This window comes from Parasteatoda tepidariorum, chromosome 3 (genome assembly GCF_043381705.1).
Source record: "Parasteatoda tepidariorum isolate YZ-2023 chromosome 3, CAS_Ptep_4.0, whole genome shotgun sequence".
Lineage (NCBI taxonomy): Eukaryota > Metazoa > Arthropoda > Arachnida > Araneae > Theridiidae > Parasteatoda > Parasteatoda tepidariorum.
Window position 1 is genome coordinate 64,632,856 of NC_092206.1, and position 26,644 is coordinate 64,659,499.

Consider the following 26,644-nt stretch of genomic DNA (forward strand, 5'->3'; position numbering starts at 1 on the left):
TAATAATGTGTATAATTGTTTAATTTTCAGAAAATATTATACAAGTGAATTACTAGTTTTAATAGTTTCAAATTTTTAATAATCTTAAGAAAATTAAGTTTTCTTAACCACAAAAAAAAAATCAAAGTTAAAGTGAAACAGTTCAACATATATTTGTAAACAACATATATCAAATTGTAAACCTTAGGATACTAATCTTTAAATTTTTACATCTTTACTTTCATTATACTTTTATAATGGATAAAATATTTTGTCTACTTAAATGTCTTAAGTTTTTAACTTAAGTTTTATTTAATTAACACAACAAATCCAATATTTTTTTCTGACATTAATTCACATTCAAAACAGCATTTTTCAGAGGTTTAACTTTCAGAAATTGAAAACCAGCAATAAGTTTGTGCTGTTCACAAGAATCACCTGGTAAGACTATTACTTGCATACTATTTCCAAAGACTTTATCAGAATCCAGATCTAAAATTCAAATGATGAAAAAAAAAATCAAAAAAGTTTTAATCATTAACAACATGCATAACAATTAGATTTGCAATGCAACATTAATAAACTATGCAAAAATAATAACTTTTTAAAATAAATTGATATAGAATATACATAAAATGTTAAGATTGCTATGAAGAGTTTGAGCCATTAATAACAATATCTTTTAGACAAAAATTAGGAACAAAGGCATGAATCTAATTTTAAGCTAACCGTTTTAGATACAGTACATTTTATTGGAGAAATCTATTTTTTTTAAAGCATTAATAGTTTAGTCACTCAATAGATTACAAATTTGAATCACATAATATTATTTCAGTTTTCAATGCAATAGTTTCTCAATTTCTAAATTTTTGCACAAAATATGGATTTTTTGGCACAAGATAATACAGATCTCTTGCACAAGGTAATATGAATCTTCTGCACAAAATATTATACATATATATATATAATTTGAAGGTTCTAATGAAATATCTAATAATATAGGATACGTTGAAAGAGATAAAAATACTTATAAGATAGGTTTAAAGTTTGATAAATGAAATGCTTTTATAGGTTTGAAGTTAATCAGGAACTTATTGTAAAAATAGAAAAAATAGTTTAAAAATACATTAACTAAAACATAAATTAAGGCATATTTTGTTATGTTCTAATAGTGTTATATTTTGTTATGTTAACTAATAGTGATTATTTAAATATTGAATTGCAAGCTGAAAAAAAATTCTAAAATATTTTATTCTGTATTTTTGAACTTATTCAGAATTTATGAGCCATTAATTTAAGCAGCACTTAACCCCTTATCTAAAAATATAATAAATTTCAAATCAAAGTAACTAGAAAATGAGATCACACTTTTAAATAATATAATGTAACTGGTGCAAAATTAGTAAATAAAATGTCCAGCATATTTTGATGGTTACGCCACTCAAGTGGCTAAAAAATAAGCAGAAATTTTACTTTGAGACAATGGAATAAATTAAAAATTTTTAAAAAAAACTTTATTATAGAACTAGTGTATATACAGTAAAATTCAACAAACATTAAAAATAATTTTTCCAAAACAATGTACAACAAAACTATTGTACTGCTTTTCTTCCATGAAATTTTTCTTCTTGAAGGGTGTACAGCCAAAGTTGAACCAACATTACAAGCAATTTAGTTTTTTCTTTATATGTTTACAAACAAAAATAAAAGTAATCATGTTCAAAACACATGAATTTTTGCCAAAATATCACTTTAAAAAAAAAGAAAGAAAGATTCAAAACTCACCAAAAAAAAATTTGCCAGAAAATTGTTCGTAAGGAAAAAACTATAAAATAAAATAATCCTATGTAAAGAATGTTATCTTTAATATATAGCTTAAATTTGAAATCAACCTATAAAAATTTGCTCAAAATTTGAGAACAATTGACCAGAAATGGTGAAGTTCTACAGTGGATTAAAAGGGAAATTAACAAAATGTCAGTACTTTGGTAATTTTCCAGCTCATAAACTTTTGGGTAGATTATGTTAAGGTATTGTTTAAACATCTTATTACAAAATTATTTTTCTTACATTCTAATTAGGCCTAATAACTAAGAGTTAATATAATGTAAAAAGAAGATTAAGTTCACATTAAACAAACTAAATAACACTTACTAAGGCTGGAAGTATCCAATACGCTTTCAGCTAAAGAGCCATCAAAAACATTCTTCTTTATTCTCTTTCTTTTTGTATGTGGACTAGAGTACTGATCAGTTTTTGAACTACTTGTTCTACTACACGGTCCAAAATCAAGTGTCTCCAAAAAATTATTTGATGAAGGCAACTTAAGAGGAGCTTTGAATAAATCTTTGGTAGGAAATGCTGCTTTATGAGAGAGACGTGAAAGTTTTTTCTTTTTATCAATGGGAAAATTTTTGTGATCAGAAAAATTTCCATTCTTAATTTGTGATACATTCTCAGAAAAATCAAAATAAATATTACTTTTCTGTTTTGTTGGGTTCCACAAACTGATGACTGAATTCTCCTTTGACTCACTGATATTTCTGTTTGATTTATATTTCGAATGGCAGCTTTTCTCTGCCTTAATACTTTCAATTTCTTGATCAAGGTTTGTTATTTCACTTAAAATAGAATTACATTTTTTTAAAGCTGCTAAACTATTGCTAAAACCATGATGAAAATCACTAGAATCTTTAGCTTTATGATTTGATAAGGAGATATCAAGTTTTTCATTGTGAATTGAAAGATTATTGTCTTTACTATTTTGACTAGAAGCATCAGAATCTGAAAACACTAATGATGAATGTCCAAACTTTTTTTTGCAAATCAAGTTTTTTCTTTCATGATTAGGTAAGGAGCATGAGTTATCATCAATTAGCAAAATATTTTCTTTTTTACAGTTTTGGAAACTTTTTACAGAAGGTGTATGTGAAATAGAGTTTTGATAATAATCTGTATTATCATAGGTGGAACAAGCTTTGTGCATCGAAGGATGAAACATTTTTAAATTTGGTGAAACATTTATTTGGCCTTCACCGAAAATGTTTTTATTTTGCTTGCTTGAAAATTTTTCAGTTTGCTTACTCAGTTCTCCAGTCCGAATAGGTTTAATAAAATCATTATGATCTGGTGCATTTAATAAAAATTTTCTTTTCAAACTGGAATGCCCACATTCCTTTGAACTAATAATTGATCGAACAGAACCACCAATGACCTGTAATTATTAATAAATAATAAACATTAATTAATGGAATGAAATCAACAAAATATAATAATAAATAAAATCAGCAGAATCAGCCTTTAGTCAAATTGGCACTGTTTTTTTTTTAAAATGCAGCATTGTGAAATATTGTTTACATAATATAATAATTGATTGTTAAGACCGGATTAACTATCAAAAAGGAATTTTTTTACAACAATTATAGAAACAATAATGGTGTTACAAGAAATCGTTTGTAATTTAACAATATAGTGTTAAAAGAAATCTTTTGATTTTTCTGGTAACATATAATTCAAAACATTTGTAAAATTATTAAAAAGAAAAAGTTTAGCTAGCATCTAGACAGCAAAAACAACTTCATACAAAAATTTGGAACTATCTTTTTTTGCTATAAAACATGAAAAAACAATCAGACAAATATTTGTTTGGTTTGTTTTTGTAACTAACGTTGCATTAGAGCTACTGGCTAATAAGCCTTTAGTGGCAGCTGGGGATTCCTTCTTAATGATGATTTAAAGAAGAAGTCGGCACATGCGTACATCAATCATAGTTTAGAACAGATAGCAAATGAAGATTTAATGTAATCAACATGGTCAAAATATACATTTTTAATCTATTTAAGTTTTCGTTTCAAAAGATACATAAAGCTTACAATCTTTTTCAATCAGTCGTTGAAAATTTGACTCTTTTTAAGTTTATTTTCAAGTTAACACACATTAATAAAATCTTCTTTGATTTTGCTCCCATATATTATTCAACAAAAATTACTGTAGCATCCAGCACATAATTTTTTACATATATTTTTAAATTTTAATTCATTATTTTAAATAGCACTTGTGCACACACATCAATATATAAAAAATATTGCATAATTATAAAATATTCAGTCAATTTCCAAATTCTTTAGTATCATTTTGTTGAAATTACACCAATAGTTATTAGCTATAAGTATTTAATGATAGAAAAAGTTTACGAGAATCCTACAAAATATTTACAACATTTGTATGTAATGATAATGCAACCATCTTAAATTATTTTGCCTTTTTTTCTTTGGATGAAGAGATATTTTATTGAATGTCAATTGTAGCTTTATTTGACATTCCTTAAAAACAATATGATTAAAAAATATATATAATTTTGTCAATAAAAAATATTAAAAAAGAAAACAACAATAACTAAATTAAAAACAACTTAAACCACCAAACCTTATTTATTGATTAAATTAGAGGAATAGCTTAATTTGGTAACAAGAAAGCTAGAAAAAAATCAGATATAATTTGCAAAAGAGAAACTTACACTCTTTTTAGCAGGCAACTTGTCAAGTTTGAGTTTAACAACACTGCCCCTATAAAAAAAAAAGTGTTTTATTACATTTCTTAAATTATGAGACAGTCAGTCTTAAAAAAAAATTATAACATAATTTAAAATTAAGGTAAAATTAAAAACTTTAAAAGTTATTTTATTAAATAAAGTACTATCACAACAGCCAGTTGTTAGCCAAGTGGGTAATGGAGATTAAAGCTCTACAATTTCATAATTAATGGCATAATGGTGACAAAGAAAAAGGCATTACACACTGAGTACTTTTAGTTTCAAAATGTAACTTTGAATATATAATTATTTTTTCTATTTAATAACAACTAGGACTTGAAATACTGAAAAAAGTTATCACACTAAAAGCTTAAGATATTTTACCACAAAGATTTTTAAAAAAACACTTCTTCAAAAGTTTTAATACTCAATGGCAGTTCATCATTTATTATTAGTGGTTACAGCTTCAACTAATAACATCTCTAATCTTTTCATTTCATCATCAAAGCTAAAATGACCATCTACTTTATTTCTGTGTTTTAGTCTAATATATAAAATAAAAATACTAGTGCAAATTTGTTAAGATGTTTAAAAAATAAATGGTAATATTTTTAAGATGCTTAAAACTTAATACAGTTATTTATTTTCAAGTATTACAAACATGAGGATTTTTTTAGCCCAAAAAAGCTCTTAAGTAAGAAAAGAATGTAATATAATTTAGTAATAGGCATGTGTTGAAACGATGAACATATATTGAAGTTACTGAATTGCTCACTAGAAGGTTAATTTTATGCATTGCCTTTTCATGTACATGATATACCAAGGCCCGGCCTGCTAACTGTGCATCAAATATTTTTCAAACTCTAATTAGATAAATTATAGTTAACTCAAATTTGAAAGAAAAAAACAAATTCAATCATAATTTAAGGAATTGAAAAGAAACAAAATGACCCCATACTTATCGGTCACAGATGGAAAGAGTTGCTCATGTTGCAGAGAATCACTTTCAGATAAATTATCTAAAAAAATATTGACTTCATATTTCAGAAATGGTGATAAGAACAATAGATAATCAAAATTAAAGTATATATAGTCTTTTTATAAAAACATAAAAAAAAACATAGAAATTAGTGTAAAGACAAGCTCTTTTTTCAATTCATATTTCTTCAATTTAATACAAGAACTAACGGTCAGAGTCTTGTTAATAAACTCCATTGCTCTAGGTAACAAATATTTCCACATAAAAAAAGGAAAACTACATGCACAAAGGAAAACTACATTGAAATTGGAAAAACATTGACACTCACAGCCACTAAACTCAATTCTGTGTACCTTAAAAACTGATTTTAAAAAAAAATCCATTAGAATTTTTTAGATTTGAATCTGCATAGAAAATTAGAGGATGTACAACCATGTGATATTGACACACACACACAAAAAGACTAAATGAAGAATGACTCCACATACCTGACATGTAACTTGAAAAAAAAAATTTTTTTGCAAGTTTGATCCCAGAGGCCATCATTTTAATTTGCTTAAAATTTTTTAAAGCATTAAAGATATTTTTACACCCAAGTAGGGAAATCATAAAATCCAACACATCTTTCTTTTTTTTTGATAAGCAGTTTCATAATTGATTTTTTATGCCTAGTTATAAGCGTTTTCTTTTCTAAAAATAATTCTTTATTGAATAAACTATTTTTATACACTATCTCTTTAGCACCTAGCAAGCTTGGATATTTTGCTTCTGATTTAAGTAATTTTAATATTTTAGAGCAAGTGTAACTTTTTGTTTTGGAACTTTTTTGTGGCTTTTTCGCAGTTATTTTAAAATAAAAGCAAGAACTATATTTTTTTTAAATCATAATTTCAAATTGATAAACGAAAGGTCACAATGAATAGTCGTGAAAAGAGAAACCGAGCTATTATTATTAGCTATTTAGAATTTTTTTATAGTTTTCATTAATATAAAAAAAAAAACTATTTTGAAATCAATTGCTGTTTACACTCAACAGATGGCGACACTAACAAATTGTAAAATTTCAGTGTGGAAAAAAATGCAATCTATGATCATACCTTTTTCTTAAGGGAGGAATGGAAATTAGAAGAATTCTCTATGTTTTTAGCGGTGATATCAAATTTTCAACAACAGAGAGACTTAGTTGGTCAAGCATTAATGTAAATAGTCAGTAAAAGGTATCTAGCATTAACCTAAATGTTTGAATTATATTTTGAAAAATGCCTTTCTAGTTGCTGAAAACAGTGTAATAAAATACAAAATGAAACAATTGTGGTTTTTTTTCCACATCACAATTTAAGAAGAGCAAATTTTAAAAAAACTAAAAATCTGAAAAAAATCTGTTTTTTGACTTATTATTTTCTAGATTTTTGAACCTTGCAACATGACATGAGTTTTATACGAAGAAAATAAAAGTACAGTTTTGGAAGAAATTGGACTTTAACTTCATTAATTTTTTTTAAAAAAATGATATCTAAAAATATAAGTCAATAAAAGTAAAAGTATTTTACATCTAAAATTACAAACATCATTCCATAAATGACATAAATTTAAGTCAGCTATTCGATTAATCTAAAAAATATTTAAAAATGTAGCAATTAATATATTTATAAAATTATCATGAATACTTACCATTTCCATTTAAAAATACTTGCAATAAGTATTTACTTGCAGCCACAAGTTCTGGGTTACCATTTTGAAAACAACTTTTAAGGAAGTTATGAAAATTTTCAAATTGAAGAACATATGATTTACAGCTACCTATAAAATACCATTAAAACGCTATAAGATCTCTTAAATTGACATAATTTTAAATTGATTAATTTTAAGCAAGAAGCAACATATATTTTTAATCGAAGTTAACTCTAATAAGAAACTATATAAAACACAAGCTGTATTAAACATAAAGATTCCAGCTTAAAATCCAAACTTTTCTCCCAAAAACAAGAATTAATTTTCACGTGGGTTCAATATCAGCCGAATTTGTTGAACTTCTTTAAAATACGTTGAATTAAAAAGTTATAATTACAATAATTGAAAGAAAAATTATTATTTTCTAAGAAAATTTTGAAATTCTTAGAAGCTAAAAGAAAATCTGTTTTATTACTACAAATAAATTTTAACCTAAGACTTGGGTCAATAAATATATTCTTAAAAATTTTAAAGTATAAGTTGGAATTAAAATGTGTTAAACAAATAACATTAAAAATAAATTCTTTTTTTTATCGTATAAACCAATTAAAAATTTTTCATTGTAAAGTTCAATATAATAATGATTCATATAATAATTTCAAGATCTAAAAATTGGCGCCTTTATTAGTCTTTATTAAATTAAGTTATTCAGCATAAATATCTTCAATTAAATCAAAATTATTAGAATCAAAAATAATTTTATGATAATTAAATTTGCTTCAATCAATTTCATACTTTGATTGGATTTCATATTTTCATACCTGGATTAGCTGCCATGCGCAATCTTGTTTGGAAATTAATATTTAAATTATTATTTCATGATCTGAATTTTATTGATATTTTAATGGAGTTTCTGGTCCTGTTCCCGTAATGGTTAGTTTTATATATTTTTAAATATTTTTTATATTTTATTATGTATTGATTAATTTTTTCTTTTCAGGTTTATTTTATATTAATATGGATTATACAGAAACTATTAGGGAAGATTAGATTAACTTATGTAACATAAAAATTTTTGAAAATTATCTATTTAATAGTATATGTTTTTACAAACAAATTTAATGTATCTCAATGGGAAATTGTTATTCAAGTGCATTTGCTAATATTTTCTTACATTTTTATGAACAAAAATTTTTACAACATAATTTTTTAATTGGGATTAGACTTATTGATGATTTAATTATTTTTGATTGTAATAATTTTGAATAATTAAAGATATTTATCCTAAAGAACTTTATTTAAAAAGACTAATTCAGATGTTAAGGGTGCCAATTTCTGAGATATTGATCTTGAAAAGTTTTAATTACATTATACGATAAAAGAAGAGAATATAAGTTTAATATTATTAGTTTAATTCATTTTAATTCGAACTAATTCAGATGTTAAAGGTGCCAATTTCTTAGATATTGATCTTGAAAAGTTTTAATTACATTATACGATAAAAGAAGAGAATATAAGTTTAATATTATTAGTTTAATTCATTTTAATTCGAACTAATTCAGCCAATATTGAATCCCGCATAAATAGGCCTATATGGTGAAATTTAGGATATTTGTTCCTGAAGAATATAGATGGTAGCACTTAATTGGACTTTTTAATCATTTATTTTTTTTGCTTCAAGTTTTTCGAAAGAGCTCAGCACAAATTTTGAAATTTTTTTTAGGGATTTGGCAATTAAAATTTTATTTTGATTTGGTTATTCTAACTGTAACTTTATCTTCATTTATATCTCTTATTATATATAGACCTGTCTTTATTAATATTTTCTCAGAGAATGTTTACTTTGTGTTTTTCTGTATATCCTTGAATTTTTATCTTTTGTTCCAATATTTGGTTTTTTGATTGCATTTTCTTATTTAGTTTATCCATTATAGGGCCTTGGGACACAATCAGATTTTGGTTTTACCACTGACTACAATAAGGCTCCAATATGTTAGCAGACAGTGTGTCGCCCAATGAAGTGCTGCTTTCGCTAACATAAAAAATCTTTCAAATTTCGTTTTGCCTGCTTTTAGTTTTTAACTTTTAATTTAAATTGTTTACATAAGACAAATTTGGTTTTAGCTGCTTTTAGTGCTTTTCCATTTTGACAAATTTTCTTAAATATAAATATTACAAATTAAGTTAAAAAAAACTATTTAGTCTTAAACTTGGTTATAAACTTGGTTTAGTCTTAAACTTGATCTGTTTTATACAATAGTTAAATCCGATACTACCTCAATCACTGACTCCGAATTTAAAAAACATTGGGGAAGAGAAAGGATTTCAGATTAAATAAGTTTTTAATAGTATGGGAATTCTAGAAACTATTTATAACTGATAAACAAAATAATGATATTTATGTGAATAAATGATACCAAAAAATTTCATGTAATTTCAATTAGTTTAGCTAAAATCTATTATTAGTCAAAAGAAAAAAATAGCCTTGATGATGCATTTAAATATAGCGAAATTACTTTTCAGTCCTTAACTTATGAACATGCCAAGATATAATGCTTTTTAAAAAAATTTTTGCTAAATTGAAGAAAAAATTTCTCTGATGCAAAAAACAAGCTAGGAGGGGATAACAAATTTACATCTGTTCCTATACAGAAGGGAACAGAGTATAAAATGCAATAATCTATTTAAGTGTTAATTTCTTTTTAAAAAAATTTATAAAAAGTTTCTATCTAAAAATAAATTGTTATAGAAAAAAGTAATTTAAAAATAATTAAACAGTGATGTATAATAGAAGTCCATCTTAAATAAACAACATTCAGACCAAATTAACAAAACTAGAAAATAAATTTTAAAAATTTAATATTAAGACAAATTTGTCCAATCAGTTTATAATAATCTTGTAAAATTTATAAATTAAGTCAATAAGAAAAAAATTCAAAGTTCTCTAAAAATTTTCAAAAATATCTTTGCAGTAATAAATACTAACCAGTAATAAATTTTTTAAAAAAATTCTAGGCATTCTAAAAACAAATTGTCCACTTATCTTTAAAATAATTCTTAGAGCAGATAGAAAATATGTTTGCAAAGCAAAGTTTATGAAAAACCATTTTTTCATACAAGATATACAACAATATAATGATTTTTTAAATATTTCATGATGGTTATTTTTAAAATAATAATTAGGGGAAAAACATATATCTTGTCAATTAAAAAAATTTCTATTTTGTCATAAGGAGGTGCTAGTAAGCTAACTATAAAAATTTGAAATAAATAATCAAACAATGGGGAAAAAAATATTTCAAACAATTTAAATTTCAATAAATCAAAAACTTTTATTACATACTATGCGCATCTATACAATAAGCAAGTGCTAAGATAACTCGAATTTTCAGCTCATCATTAAGAATTCCAGATAAAAGCAATTTTATCATTAAAGTTAGTACACCAAGCTTACCCAAAATGGCAGCATTTTTATCTGAAACAGAAAAATTGTAATTTAATAGCAATAATTCAACAAATTTCTGACTACAGTCATAAAAAACTAGGAAAATAAAATTAGAGAAACTATTTTCTCTAAAAAAAAATCAAGTTTAACAGTAGAAATTGTTATTAGACAAAAATTACAATAATTCTTCCGAAAATTTATTTTTTGAAAGAAATGAAGAAGGCTCAACGTAATAAAATTAAAGGAAATAAGCCAGAATGACAAAAGATCTAACAACTTCAAGACTTTCTAACACTACATCCAGCAATATGTAATAGAATATTTTTCAAAATAATAATTTATTTCATATTGTGCAAAAGTAAATATCATTGAGTCATCCAATGAGCATGCCTTTTTTTTTATTTGTTTATTTATTTACTTGTTTATTACACTGAAGAGCCAAAAAAACTGGTATACCTGCCTAATATCGTGTAGGGCGCCCGCGAACACGCAGAAGTGCCGCAACACGAAGTGGCATGGATTCGACCAATGTGTGAAGTAGTGCTAGAGATAATTGACACCATGAATCCTGCAGGGCTGTCCATAAACCAGTGGGAGTAAGAGGGGGTGGGGATATCTCCTGAACATCACGTTTCAAGGCATCCCAAATATGTATGCGATGTCGTAGATTTGATGTTTTACCGGAATTCCGATACTCACGGTATACTCGTGAAATGGTCGTACGTGAAAATCCAAATTTCATTGCTATCTCGGAGATGCTATGTCCCATTTGCCGTGCGCCGACTATAACACCACGTTCAAACTCACTTAAATCTGTATAACCTGGCATTGTAGCAGCAGTAACCAATCTAAGAACTGTGCTAGACACTCGTTGTCTTATATACTCGTTGCCGATCGCAGGGCTGTACTTTGATTGGCACCATACCCCTTTATTTGCATACTCATGCCTGTACCAGTTTTTTTGCTCTTCAGTGTATATTTCTCTACTTATTGAAGGAAATCAAATTTTTATAATTATGAGCAATTTAAAAAAAAAATAATATGTATTTATAATCTTAAAATAAATTGTAAGTACAATGCACCAAAAAAAAACGGACAATTCAGAATAACTTTTGATGTAATGATTAGATCTTTACGTTCTAAGATTTAATCTTTATGATTCGAGGGTTTGATCTCAATTATACTACTTAATTAGTGAAGATGATATTTTAAATTACGAAATTAGACACAAAAATGCACTTTCTCTGAATAAACATACCGTTTTTTGGATAGATTTCGATTTTCAAATCAAAAAATTGAATCCAACAAAATCGGTTGTATAGTTCCTGAGAAATATAATTTCAAAAAAGTTGTAAACTTAAAATTCGATTTCTCAGGAACTATTCAACTGATTTTTGTCTGTATTTTGCAATGCAAAATTACTTCCTTTAAAATGATGCACAAAATCGTATGCCTTATCATTCAAAATTTTTTCACTGATATTAAATAAAATAATAAAACATAATAAATATTAAGTAAAATTTATTTTTTGTACGGAATTATATTGTTAAATAAACGAATTTTATAATTGAATGCAAAAATTTTTCAATTTGCTAAACCCACTGGCAGTACTACATGTAAAGAGTCTTATTTTAACCTGTAGTCTTCTCCGCCTAACAAAACCGGTTTTCCATGTTAACAGAAAGGGAATTGTCTATAGGGGAGAAACCCTCACCCATTTTCTAACCCGCCAGTGGGTTAAGTTCTTGATATATGGCGTAAAGAAAAATTAACGTCATGAGGTCCAAACATTGGATTGGTTTCCTGATCAAACTATGAGAACTATATTTCCCAGATTGCGACTACCCTCCTATATTTTGGGGGTCAGAAATCCAAATCCATTTTAAAAAGGTATATTTATTCCAAGAAAGTGTGTTTTTGTGCCTGATTTTGAAACTTAAAAATTATCGCCACTAATTAATTAGCATATTTTAGCTCACCCTTTCAGCAATTACTATTGAGCCCTAGAAATTGAAGATCTAATCATTAGATCAAAAGTTACTCAGGGTTGTTCTTTCTTTGAAATTTACATAAATTTAAAAAAGAAGTAATAAGTTTAACTGCATTGAAATAGCATGCTGAAATTTTTGTTAAACAAATTCTAATAATAAAAAAAATTTCAGCACTATGTATCTAAGTTGGAATCTTTTACAAGAAAAAAATTATAAACAATAAAAATGGTAAAACCTTCATAATAGTTTTAATTGTATATAATTTAAATTGAATTATAAAAAGTTTTAATATATATAAAGTGTTTAACTTTAAAATAATTTCTACAATTTTGTATTCTTTCAGTTTCATTAATCTTTTAATCTGAATCATAATACTGACAATGTAAACAAAATTACTAATTATATATTACTAATTAAATATTCATAACACTTACAAGAATTTTGCAGGAAAAAAAAGAACAAATAGAAATTTTGTGGAAAAACTTAAATAATTAATTTTTAATAAATATCTATAATAAAGAAATAAATATCTATAATAAAGAGGAGAAAAAAATAATTACCATTTTCACTTGCAACAGCTGTAATGACACCAATCAAATTAATCAAGGATTGTAATGTACATTTCGAAACAACACTGTGAAATTCTGTTACATCTGAAACAGCTAAATCATAATACTTTTGAAGAGAACGTTTTAATACCAATAAGCCATCAGAATCAGCAAACTTCTGTTGACTCTTAACTACAAATGTAATGATTAGAATATTAATAAAGGATTAAAAATAAGAATCACCCTTTTAAAATAATTAATAAATAACGTTACCATTGTTGGCCACACACAGAGATAAAAACGATGATAATGATCCAGAGAGAGCAGTATCAGAAGATAATTCAAACAACTTCAATAATCGTGGGAAAAGTACAGAACAAATTTCTTGGTTTGGTTCTAATGGGTATGGTATAAAACATTTCAGTTTGAATTAATTAGCAATATAATACAAGAACTCAATATTAAAATTCAAAAAAATAATGAAAACTCATAATTTCTACAATTAAAATTATACAAAGAAAACAAAAATCTATCAATTACTAAAAATATATTTGTTAAATATATATTAAATACTTTTTAACTTTTTTCCTGAAAGTATATTACACTTAATTGTATATTAATTCAGACATGCTTTTTTTTTAAATTTATTTTTCTTTCTTTAAATCGCAGCATATTGAACTAAGGGTAAAATTTTCAATTTATTGAACTAAGGGTAAAATTGGAACAAGCCTCCATTTCGAGGCTTGATGAATTTGACCAAATAAGATTATTTTATACATGGAAATATTTGATTGGGAATTATAACATGGCTCTAGCCATAATCTAAAAATCATCAATAGATTCATACTGGGAAATCAAAAGTAGGTTACTTGATTTGTAGAAAAATTCAGTAAACTTCAACTCTTTTGAATAAATGTATGGAATGTTTTGCAGAGTTGCTTAAGTAAGATACCCTCTATGACAAAAAAAACAAACATAATCATGCTATAAAAGCTTGGTTACATGACATAAGCACTGGTCAATGTAGTCTATACCAATATATCTTCAAGAATGTATTACAACAAACGGAATAATTCATGTATTTGTCGACATAGACAAAAGTATAATGTGAATAAAAGCATAATTATTTTTAAAAAATTAAGATTTTTTTTAGATTTGATTCAATTAATTATACAGCATAGTAAGCAGAATAATATACATGCAGGGTATTTGCTACAGTTTATATTTTCAAGTTCAAGACTTTCCATGACTAATTCCAATAATTTTTAATGACAACAAAGTTACTATTTTCTCCAACAAAAACACAACAATAAATTTAAAAAAGCATTATAATAACATTAATTGAAATGGTAGGTATAACCAAAACTGTTATACTCTGCATCTTCATATTTATAAAACAGATTTATTTAAAAAACAGAGTAAAGAAAGAGTTAAATAAAATAGAAAAGCAATAAAATAGCTGAATAAAAAACATATGTAATTTTTTTTTCCTTTTTTCTTCAGAATTATATTCTAAAGATACTTTTCTTGTTCATCAGAAAGGAAAGAAATACTCATGAATTTTCTGTTCTCATTTTGGAACCTCTATAAAAAGATATCCTACTAACATTAAAATTTTAAACAAAAATAGTTAAAAATTTATTTTATTTATTTCATTTCAATTTCTCATTTCTGAAAAAAAATTATCCTACCATAGAATTAAATTTATAATTAACACCATAACAGATAAAAAAACATAGATATATATATTTAAAAAATATACCATTCTGCGGATTATTTACAGCAAAGCACAAAACAGAATTTGCACTTATTAGTATATCAACAGGCGAGTCACTTAACACTGGATTGCTAAAATTATTACATATGTAGAAAGAGGCACTTTGTCTACAAAAAAGAGAATTAATAATTAAATTTTAAAACAATACTAAAAAACCCCATTGCTAGGAAGTACTTAGTGTTTAACATAATCTTATTTAATATAGTTGACTCTATCATCAATCATTAGTATATTATCAATCATAAGTATATTATCAGACTAAACATTGCAATTTATATTAATACATTAAAATACTATAAATGATTACTTTGACGTTTCAAAATTATTACTTTGAGCGCTTTAATTTAATAAAATATTAATAAATAATCTTGAAATTTTTTATTTGATGGCAAAAAGAAAACTTAATTTTCTCCAAATTAACTCCAAAGTTTCAAAACATAATGAATTATATCACTTAGAATAGATTAGAAATAATAACATATTTAAGCACCATAGCTATGTAAAATTATACTTAATATTTTTATTTTGAGTATATGATTAATGGATTTTGTAAGATCTACATCAATTAGTTCACAATAAGTTACATTTAACAAGAAAAAACTTTGAAAAAAATTGCACCCTTTAGTTACATTCATTTGTATAATTGAAATCTCAACTATTATTAAGAGGCTAGATTTTCTCCTTTTAAACAATTTTTACAATAAACACAAAAACATTAACATGGTGGCAACTTAAATCAGATTTTCCAAAAAAATCTTATAATTTCGAGGTCAGTATGTTTTTTTTCTTTTTTTTTTTCCTTTTTCATCACATAGTATAGGATGAGTACTTACCCCACAAGAAAAGAGTCAATATTTTCAAATATTTTATTTAAAATGTAGCTTTTTTTTAAATATAAACATGGGTGCTATTATCTCACCGAACCCAACTCAGTAGATGCACACGCAAGAATTTCATCAAACATGTAAAATTATTGGCTCTTTCATATGCTATGAACCGACTGTATGCCAAAATCTGAATGAATTATGTAAATAGTGAATAGAACAATGTGAAAAGTAAGCTTTCACATAATATGTGGCAAAAATGGACATGGTAAAGAAAAAAATCTCATTTTTGAAAAGGGAAAATTAAGCACTTTTTAAAAAGAACCAATGAAAAAAGCAGCTTTAAGGGCTTTTAAAAAATTAAAAATAAGCACTTTTTAAAAATGTTACGCACCATGTTTAAAAATAATTTAATAGGTCGCAGCAAATAAGAGTAAATTAATTGTGATTGTTTTTTAAAAAATTGGTCAACTACTTTTTAACTACACATTTCAAAATCTCCAAATATTTGAATATTTTAAAAACTTTTTAACTGTATGCTTAAAATACATTTAATGAAGTAATTTCAAAATATGTGTGTTTTAAAAACAACAATAGTTTTCTTTTAGCTCACTAACTAAATATACAGAATAAGAAAAAATAAATAATATAACAGATTTTACCATGACCATTACTCACAAACTAAAATTACTTTTAAAATGTTATTATATATGATGACATATGCGAGAAGCTATTAATTAATTGCAATAAGCATTATTGCAATAATTTAAAGAATTTTCTGAAATGTATGAATTGAATAGTTTTATCTGGTTTCTGAAGAAAAAAGCTGTTTATAAAATTATTATTTACAACATTTTACTTAAATTAAGCTTTGAATAATAGGAAAGTTATAAAAATAGTACTTTCAGGCTATTTTGTTTGTGCTTTTTGTTGTCTTCGTTTTTTCTGTTTGATATTAATGAAACTTTCAGTATAAAAATTCATGGTTTAATAGTTTAAAAATAAGTTTGTAAGATATCATAGCTAAAATTATTAGTTTAAAAAAAGATAAACTCACTTCTCATTTATGCCACAGTCTTGCAATCCCTTTTGTTTAAGATATTTAACCTGATAGTGACTTTATTTCCGACAAATGAAAAAAAGCATGTTTTATCAGTAAAATATACTAACATGTCGGTAAGTAACAATACCTCAGCAAAACTCTGTAAACAAATGCATGCATCTCTATTTTATTTTTAGGCCTTTAATTTCAATTATACTAATGTAGAAAATTAACATTTAACCCATTTATGCCAACAATAAGGTCATTTAAATCATTAATGTTGGTGACACTTAAAATGACTCATGAAATAATTTTAATACAATATTTTGTGTATAATTTATGACGATTATTATTTAGACTCCTTATGAAAAGAAAATTAAAACTGAATATAATCAAACTATTTATTGTATTAATCTATAACTTACTCAAATAATTTAATAACATCTTGAAGAAATCCAATTTCTAACATTAAACTTTGTGCCAGACCTAGCAAAATATAATGTAATTTAGAGTAAACTGCATTAGAATTTTTAAAAAAAGCATGTTTATATTCTGGATACTAGAAAACAATAAAATAAGAAATAAATCAATTTAACTGTGGTACTTAATGTAAATAAAAAAAAATTTATAAATTTCTTTTAATAATCAATTATTATACAATGGTCAGAAAAATAATCCTTAAGAAATCTAAACTTTAATAAAGAAAGCATACCAAATTTCAGCTACGTGAAATTTTTTTTTCATAAAAGCATTTATACAAATAAAAATATTATTTGTTTTAAATTACAAAGAAGTTCTTATAATGGCTTGACTAAACAAGAACATGATACATTATCTAAAACACATAATATTTCCTGTTTTTTATTTAATTTATAAAACACTTACACTGATGGAAAAAGCTATTATCAACAGCTCACTGACTTTGAACGTGGTCATGTAATAGGGCAGCAAGAAAATGGAATTCCTTTCCCTGATATTGCAAAAAACTGAGGAAAAATTTACCCATTATGTTGGCAGCAGTGGTCAAGGGAAGGTACAGCTTCAAGAAGACCAGGTTCTGGATGGCCATGCAGCACTAGTTAGAGGGAAGACCTCTGTGCACGGTGCATGGTTGTAGCACAACGTACTGCACCTAAATCAAAAATTTGAGCTGCAGTAACTGTAATGACACAATGAACTGGTACAAAACGGCTACTTCAAGTACAGCAGGATACCCTATAACTTGTGTTCCACTCACTCCAAACCACTGCCGTTTACAACATGAGTAGTGTTGAGTGAGAACTCACTGAAGGACAGAGTGGACATCTATTGTGTTTTCTGATGAAAATCAGTTCTTGGTACCAGTGATAGCCATATATTGGTTAGAAAGAGGCCAGGTGAGTGCCTGCTAACAACCTGTCTCCAGCCCAGATACACTGAACCTACACCTCGAGTTATGGTCTGGGGAGCATTTTCCTATCACAACAGGAGCACTCTCGTAGTTATTCCACGCACCTTGACTGCAAATTTGTACCACAACCTAGTGTTTAAACCTTTTAATTACCATTCAGGAGCAGCATTCAAGAAGCTATTTCCTAACAGAATAATGCTTGTCCTCATACTGCTGTTGCAACCCAACAGGCTCTACAAAATGTTGACATGTTAACTTGATCTGCTAGATCCCCAGATCTTATACCAATCCAGCATGCAAGGAACATCATTGGATGACAACTTCAGCGATATCCACAACTATCCCTGTATTGACTGACCAAGTGCAACAGGCATGGAACTCACAAAATTACATATGGCATTTGCATGACACAACATTTATATGATTTGAATGGCATCTGTATGCCAGTTTGCATGCTTGGATTCAAAATTCTGGTGATTACACCGGTTATTAATGTACCAGTACTTCACATTTGAAATGGTTTCTTGAAACTTCAATCAATTAAATATGTTAGTCAGAAAAACGCATTGCCAAAATTTCATTACTCTACAATAATTTTTTCTTGGTGTCAAGATTTTTTTTTTCCATCAGTGTATTTATATTTATAAAAACAATTGTTAATATAAGAATCACAAAAAATGCTTTTTTTTTTAATAATTATCAACATGGGTTTTAAAAAAAGAGATAAGAAAATGACTATCAATAGAAAAAAAATTGCTTCAAATTTAAAAAGAAAAAATTAAAAGGACACTTACTGTTTTGGAAAAGGATAGAAGATGTAAGCAAAAGTGAATTTTTCAGTATTACAGGAGGAAAAGAAGGTCTTTGAATTATTGCTTGAAGAATTAGAAAATAATCTTTTTTCGTCAAATGCATTTGACTATGAACTAAAAAATAAGAAATGAGTCAGCTAGTTGTAAGTTACAAAAGAACTATGTTGCGCTTAGCACTATATTATAATGTCAATGTAAATATATAGGAATAATTTAGCTTTAACATACATAGAAGCATATGAAGATATTTAAAAAAATAACACTTAAATGCATAAACAAGCTTACTTATATTATTAGTTACATATTCGAATAATAATATGATGAAAAGCATTTAAATAACACTCAATTTAAATTAAAATTACATCTTATAATGAATCACAAAAATACATTTAAAAGGCAATCAATTCAAGTTTTATAAAACTTTTTATTTACACTTACTTTTTATTATAAAAGTTCAAATTCATCATTTATTTTTCTGATTCTCATATTTATATTTTATACAATTCCATTTCATTCCACTGATAAAATTAAATAATAATGTAATAAATTCATGAAAACAGCCTAAAAATAGATAAATAACTTGAGGAATTTTTCCATTTGCCACTTTTAATACTCTTAAAGTGATATGTTGCTTTGCATAACTTTAAAAAAAATTACATTTAGTGCTATTTCTTGTAACAAAAACATTTTATGAAAACTAGCATTTCATGAAACAATGATTCTTCATTACATACTTAAAATATATTTTTATGAATCCCAAAAAGTAATCAAAATTACATTATTTTACAATTCAGAGCTTTATATTAAATAAATTGCAATATTTTTGCACTTTTTCATTGAAAAACTAAAATAGTTCTAAGGAAAAGATGCAAAAAATATTGTTTTAAATATTTTAAACAACTTTTCTTAGTCATTGTTTAGAAATAAGTGTCATAAGTATTCTTCACCAAACTTTTAAGAAAGGTATATATTTTAATTAATCAATAAATACCATTTTCATCAATGATAAAAGCCAATGTTTTCAACAAGTGTTCTAACAGGGTTGTACTATCTGTGGTAGAAACAAGTTCAATAAGAAAATCAAGTCCACCTTCTTCTCGAAAAGCATCTTTTCCACAATCTACCATTAAAAAAATAAATTAATATATAATGAATCAGAATTATTTGACTGGAAAATAAGTCACAATTATAGGCTTGTGAAATCTTAGATTAAATTAATATTTACTGCTCTTAAAATTTTGCTAAATATAATTCTTTTTTAAAAAAAAAAAACAATACTACATTACTTCCTTTTTAAAATACGCATATTTCTTGGATTTTATTCAATGTAATGTTAATTATTTGTAAATTTAATAAGTTTAAATATAACTTCTGTCAGCTATTTTTTGTTCCATAATTTTAATTATAAGTACAAAGAATTTGAGTAAAGTAAGTTTTGTAATTTTTATAAAAAAACAGCAACTGTTCAGCAAAATAAAAGTAAAAAAATATTTTTCTAACTCTGCAAAATACACATTATGAAATTTTCAAAAGTATTTATCGAGCAAGATAGCAATCTAAGTTCAAAAGTTTCATAAAAACTTTTAAATTTAATGAATCAGTTGTAAATATTAAATGCAGAGCAATCTAGCATTCTTAACATATAATAAGAACAAAAATATTACTAAGAATACTATTATTTTCTATCTCAAAAAAAAAAAACTGCTACTAAAGTGTCCCAAATAATAAACCATCTTATAATAACACTTATTAAAAAACTTGTAATAATCATTTTATGTCATAAGTTCATAGCATTCATTGATACTATCCATTAGTTATCAGACATAATGGTATATTTTTTATTCTATTTCTACATTAATTATAAAAAATAAAAACCTTTTAACCATAAGAAATAAAAAGTATTACCTCAATCTTGAATTTTCATCATTAATAAGAAATAAAAACATAACATTAAATGAAGCACATGGTAAAACCTATTTTTTAGGCATTAGACAAAAATCCCCACAGTGTAAAATGCCTTTATTTATTCATTTGAAAATATTGATAAAAATTCAGTCATTAGTAAATTAATTCTATCTCTGTCATTCAACTAAAAACCATAAGCATTTTAACAGCCTATAAATAACTAAAACGAGTAAAGATGCATTAAAAAAATTTCTTGCAAATTACATAAAAAATTAAAACTGTTAAATTCTTGATATTTGAAGCTTCCTTCACATCATAAATTATATGATTTAAATAAAATACCATTGCTAATTTCTCACGTTGTGTTCATAATTTTGTAAAACTACTGATAAAATAATGTCAATAATTTATGAGAAAAAAAATTAGCAGAGGGATATGAAATTTTATATAAGATATTATAATATAGCAATTATATAGAGCACTAAAGCAAAAAGATAATTAAATAGCATTTACCTTCATTAACACAGATATCAATAATAGTTTTTAATGTTTCTAAGATTATAGGAATATTAGTTGAATCTTCATGACATTTAATGCATGACATCAGATTCTGGAAGTCCATAACTAAGTCTAAAAACACAAAAAGTTATTTTTCAAACACATATTTATTTTTAACACAAATTCAGCATAGTTAATATCTTTTAAAATAGAAGTATTATTCTTATTTAAATAGAGTTAAAATCAAATATGGTACAGGGTCTACCACATATATACATTGAGATGAAAATTTTTATAAAATAAAGTTTCAACCAAATATTAACACTGTCTCAATCAGGAAAGTCATAAGTTGACATAACCTTTGAAAATGATAAATCAAAATTTCATGAGCATTCTTTTCATTAAAATAAATTTGTATATTTATGGAGTTTTACAATTTATTTAATAATAGTAAAAGTGACATAAAAATAAGGAAGTTGAGATAAGTAACAAGTTCATATAAGATTTGAAAAGAAAAAAAAATTAACAGCTTACAATTTCTTTTTAAATTGTGATTTTCTGAACTAAATTACAGACGATAATAAATTAAAACATTCATGAATAGTTCATGAACAGTTTTGAGAAAACCTTTTTCTTTGTTACAAAAATTAATTCAGGAAAAAATGAAATAATCAAAATAATCAGAGGTATAAAAAATTTTTTTTTTTAAATTTATGATGTATTTTGTAAAAATACAAAATTTGTATCAAGAATTTAAAATGAAGAAAAAAACACCATAGATTTAAATATGATAAAACATATATATTAAGAAAAGAGCTGGTTAACATTCTTTAAAGTTAAGTTTAAACTTTCTTATCTGTTATAATAAATTATAAATTCAAAATAACAAAAGAATAATATATTCAAGGAAATGAACACCAAACAATTACAAAAGTTCCCTTCCTTTAATTAATGAACAACTATTAATTCAGTTGAAATATTAGAAACTAAAATTAAAATAATCATACATACTATTATATTTTTCTAGATCCATTTATTTGAATATCTTCATACTGCCAACTATTTATGAAGCTGAAAGAGAACTTAAATTTAAAGGAATATTCAATAACTCTAGTTTCAAATATGTTATGAAAATTATAGGAACAATAAAAATCCTTTTAGGTATTTTTAGTTCCATCATGTCTAGTTTAATTCATTTCAATATATTATTAAATAATATATTTCATTTTATTTCAATAGCAAATATTACTACTTCTGTGCATAAAATAAGAAATTTTAGAGATTTTTTTTTTCAAGAGCAATTTGCAGTATTTGTTTATCATATGGATTCCTCTGTCTAACAATATCAAAACAATACTAAAACAAACATCAGAAATAATAAAGGAAGACCAAAAACAAAGCCACTTCTCAATAATGGAAAAATGGCAGAGCATTAATAATTGAGAAAGAATTTTATTAACAAGTATTCTATCACTCGTTTTTCAAAATAAATGAAAATGAAAATTTATGGAGATTTGATTAAACATTAAAGGAATTTTCATTTCACATGAATGAATTTTCATTTTTCGTGTACAGGTTATGAAGTTCACTGCCTTTTTATAAGAACCAATGTTTTGTGATTTACATTTAGAAATATACTGTATATAAACTTATTTTCAACACATTTACTTTAAATTTCTGTTCACAAAAAAATTTACTTTACACTAAGAAGATAATAATTAAATTTTTAATTTCAACTATAGATTTTGCTTCCATAAAATAATTAACTCAATGAACCACAATAAACTTTAATATCCTTTCAATTATGCCTCATTCCCTTTATTGCTTCGTTTTGAATGAGTGAACATATAAAATTAAATTTATTGTGTCAAATATGGCTTTGTTGCAAAATCTGAAATAGCACATATATACTCAAGATCACAAAATCAGGCAATGATAAAACCGTGTCTGATCCCAAAACAAAAAGGAGAATATAAAGGAAGTAACAAAAAAAAGGAAGAAAGGTCATCAGGGAAAGAATTATTGAACCTATGTTTAATATAAGACAAACTCAAAGATATATTTGTATTGAATAAGAGAGATTGTGATAGTAACGTTAGCATTATTAACTTTTAAAATAACAAAACAACTAAAATAAATGAGTTTGACAAAGGTTATGAAAATTTTAAAACTTAGAAACAAGTATAACTTTTATGATCAGGTCACATTAATAAATCCTTTCAAGATGATAAAACAGTGAACATTAATGGTTAAAATAATATAATTTTTTACAAAAAATGCACGCTTTCTTTTGTAATTTACTTCTCTAAAACCAACCAATTTGCAAAGTCAAAATTTAAAAAAAGTTTTCTTCTCACTAGTTAAAATTTTTAAAGAAAAGTAACTACCGTATATTCCGGCGCATAACGCGCCCCGGCGTATAACGCGCACACGTAATTTCTAATTACTTTTTTTAAATTTTCAAATATACTCTTCGTATAACGCGCACGAAAATTTGGATTGTACATGTGCAATATCTCGTCTTTCAAGATCGTAAATAAAAAGTATCGTTTGCAAAAATAAAAGAACTGAATTTGACATGTTTGTGAGGGTTGAATTGAAGGAGCAATAATGTGATTCTGGATGGACAAAAATGGTGTTAAATTGTGGGTAAAAAACATCTGGCAAATCCGTCCTGGTTGCGTNACAAACTCAAAGATATATTTGTATTGAATAAGAGAGATTGTGATAGTAACGTTAGCATTATTAACTTTTAAAATAACAAAACAACTAAAATAAATGAGTTTGACAAAGGTTATGAAAATTTTAAAACTTAGAAACAAGTATAACTTTTATGATCAGGTCACATTAATAAATCCTTTCAAGATGATAAAACAGTGAACATTAATGGTTAAAATAATATAATTTTTTACAAAAAATGCAAGCTTTCTTTTGTAATTTACTTCTCTAAAACCAACCAATTTGCAAAGTCAAAATTTATAAAAAGTTTTCTTCTCACTAGTTAAAATTTTTAAAGAAAAGTAACTATACAGCCACGTTGCTTGTTCAATATTAAATTGCACTGTAATCTTTTACAGTATTGCCCAAACAACCAAAATTCTTATACTTGCTGCTCATAGATATTTATATTTTTTCAACATCACAAATATTGGGTTAACTTCCTTGTTGTTGTTTTTTTTTAGTTACATGCACAAAATTAATAATTGAGAAATCATGCATGCAAAAAGATCCATTGACATGCAGAGCCAAGCTAAATATTGAGCCAAAGAACTAATTCAACTATTTTGTTTAGTAATTTTTTTACTTTCGCTTTTTTCGTTCTATTTAATTTTTTTGGAACATCCATTTAGTTCAGTGTTTAAATAATAAATATAATAAAAAAGTAGTAAAAAATAACAAAGCAGAAGTCTACTTTTTTAGAGACTTTTCACTTGCTCTTGGCTTATCAAAAAGTACATTTTGTTACGTTCTTATGTTTTATTTAAGGCTTGAAAAACATCATCAACATTAAAAAGGAGTTCGTCAACTCAGAAAATTTCAAATAGGAATTGCTCAATGTAAAAAATATCATAAAGGAATTTGTCAACTCCAAAAACATCAAAAAGAAATGTTTTCTAAAAGGATCAGTTGTTCCAGAGGGGTGTAATTAAGTAGAAATTTTATTGATCACAAAAAAAAATCACTCACAAAAACCGGGGTTAGCTTGTTAAAAGCAAGCTATGCTCTAACACAGTGTTTCCCAAAGTGTGGTACGTGTACCCCCAGGGGTACGGGAACAGTTCAGCTGGGGTATGTATTCTTACGCAAAATATCTTGCAACAAACGAAAATTTCAAAAACTTTTATTTAAAAACAAAGCTAGTCATGAAAATTTACGATTAAATATTTTTCTATTGGTTATTTTTTGCAGAGTTAACTAAATAACTAAAATAGGTTCATTAAAATAAGCATATTTTTAAAAAAAAAACATTCATTTCTTCACTAGTGGTACCCAGCATTATGAAAAATTTAGAAAAAGTACACAAAAGTCATAAGTTTGGGAAACACTGCTCTAACAGATATAGCACTGTACCAACCAAGTATTTGAAATTTTTTCTTTAAGTTTTGGTATTTATAAAATCAGAGCTTGTTAAAAGCGAGTTCAAATGTAAATGATTCAGGGTTTTTGTTTAATATTTTTTGTGAAAGTTTTTTTTTTTATTTCTCTCTATCTTGTAATCTGTTGCTTTACTACTTAAGCTCACTGAAATTACACAGAATAACACAGCGCCAAGTAGGAAAGTTCTGACAAATTTTGAATACTTCATAATGTGAAGAAAATGACAAGTGTTGTGCAAATGACAAGTGTTCTATGGAACTGCAAAGTGGTGAATTCAAGTATTCCCCACTTTGCCTTTATGTATAAAAAACCTTGCCCTTTAAAATCAGAATTATAGTTTTATTCGGACAGATTTTAATTATTGAAACACAATTTTAGCAATAATAATGAAAAAAAATCTAACAATAAGCAGAAGGATCACAGTCAATATTGATTTTTAAACTTATTACCTCATCAAAGATGAAGAGCTACATTCTCCTATTTTTTTTCTCAAAATAAAAACTCAACATCTTGCTTATTCCATCAAATGAGTAGTCAAAATAACTGTAAATATTTTACAATAATTTATTAATATTGATCATAAATTTTTATTTACAATTTATAAGTAATTGAAAGTATAAAAATAATTGAGCAATGTGTAATAATATTTTTAATGCATAATGAACAATATATAAACACCCATTGATTTCGCGTAATAGAATATTTTAACTATTTCTAATTGTATTAGTGAAATAAAATACGGTTACGTAAGAAGGCGCGTAAAAACTTTAAGAATAAATCTTAAATACTTTCTTTAAATTTAAGAAAGTTAAGTTACAAAAAAATAACTATAACTAGGGGATATTATCATTTACTTCGTAAAAAATTAAAATCGTCTGCAATTTTTGTTAAAGTTGCTGTGACAAGTAATTTACTGAATTAGTTTATTTAATCATATTTATCTTAGAGACATTTAAATTAGAGTTCAAAATTAATCTGATTTTAGAAATTCGAGAGCAAATGAAAAGTTTATTTTACTCTAAACCTATTTCGTAAGCCAGAATCTCTTCTCAGGACATAATTTTCAATTTCGAATTTAGCGTTTATTTGTTTTCATATGGGCGAGAACGTTAACAGCTGTTTACTTCTGTAGTACAGAACCTCTACTATTGTTC

The 26,644-nt window shown here is 25.5% G+C and overlaps 1 protein-coding gene across 6 annotated transcripts; it reads right to left on the reverse strand.

Moving 5' to 3' along the window:
• LOC107445686 (telomere repeats-binding bouquet formation protein 1) lies at positions 1 to 26,644 on the reverse strand. 6 transcript variants are annotated; one of them, XM_016060154.4, is made up of 16 exons: positions 26,345 to 26,644; positions 25,940 to 26,033; positions 22,404 to 22,463; positions 21,408 to 21,524; positions 19,981 to 20,109; positions 18,972 to 19,103; positions 17,213 to 17,273; positions 14,907 to 15,028; positions 13,418 to 13,540; positions 13,157 to 13,336; positions 10,504 to 10,635; positions 7,161 to 7,289; positions 5,469 to 5,529; positions 4,496 to 4,544; positions 2,134 to 3,193; positions 1 to 471 (listed from the first exon to the last, which is right to left on the reverse strand). In XM_016060154.4, the coding sequence occupies exons 3-16, from the start codon at positions 22,423 to 22,425 to the stop codon at positions 329 to 331; spliced, it is 2,460 nt and encodes an 819-aa protein (XP_015915640.2). In that variant the 5' UTR covers positions 22,426 to 22,463; positions 25,940 to 26,033; positions 26,345 to 26,644; the 3' UTR covers positions 1 to 328. The 6 variants fall into 6 exon arrangements, with proteins under 6 accessions (XP_015915640.2, XP_015915642.2, XP_015915639.2 ...); XM_016060156.4 differs by having other exon boundaries at positions 26,515 to 26,643; XM_016060153.4 differs by having other exon boundaries at positions 26,508 to 26,637.

What these genes read in the sequence shown, in the direction of transcription:
- LOC107445686 (XM_016060154.4), bottom strand. Translation starts at nt 22,425, where the DNA reads ATGGATCTAGAAAAATATAATA. An exon ending in TTTTATCATTGATGAAAATG is followed by an intron (nt 19,104 to 19,980) that starts GTATTTATTGAT and finishes CTTATTTTTTAG; the next exon opens with TTCATAGTCAAATGCATTTG. An exon ending in TTCTATCCTTTTCCAAAACA is followed by an intron (nt 17,274 to 18,971) that starts GTAAGTGTCCTT and finishes ATATTTTGCTAG; the next exon opens with GTCTGGCACAAAGTTTAATG.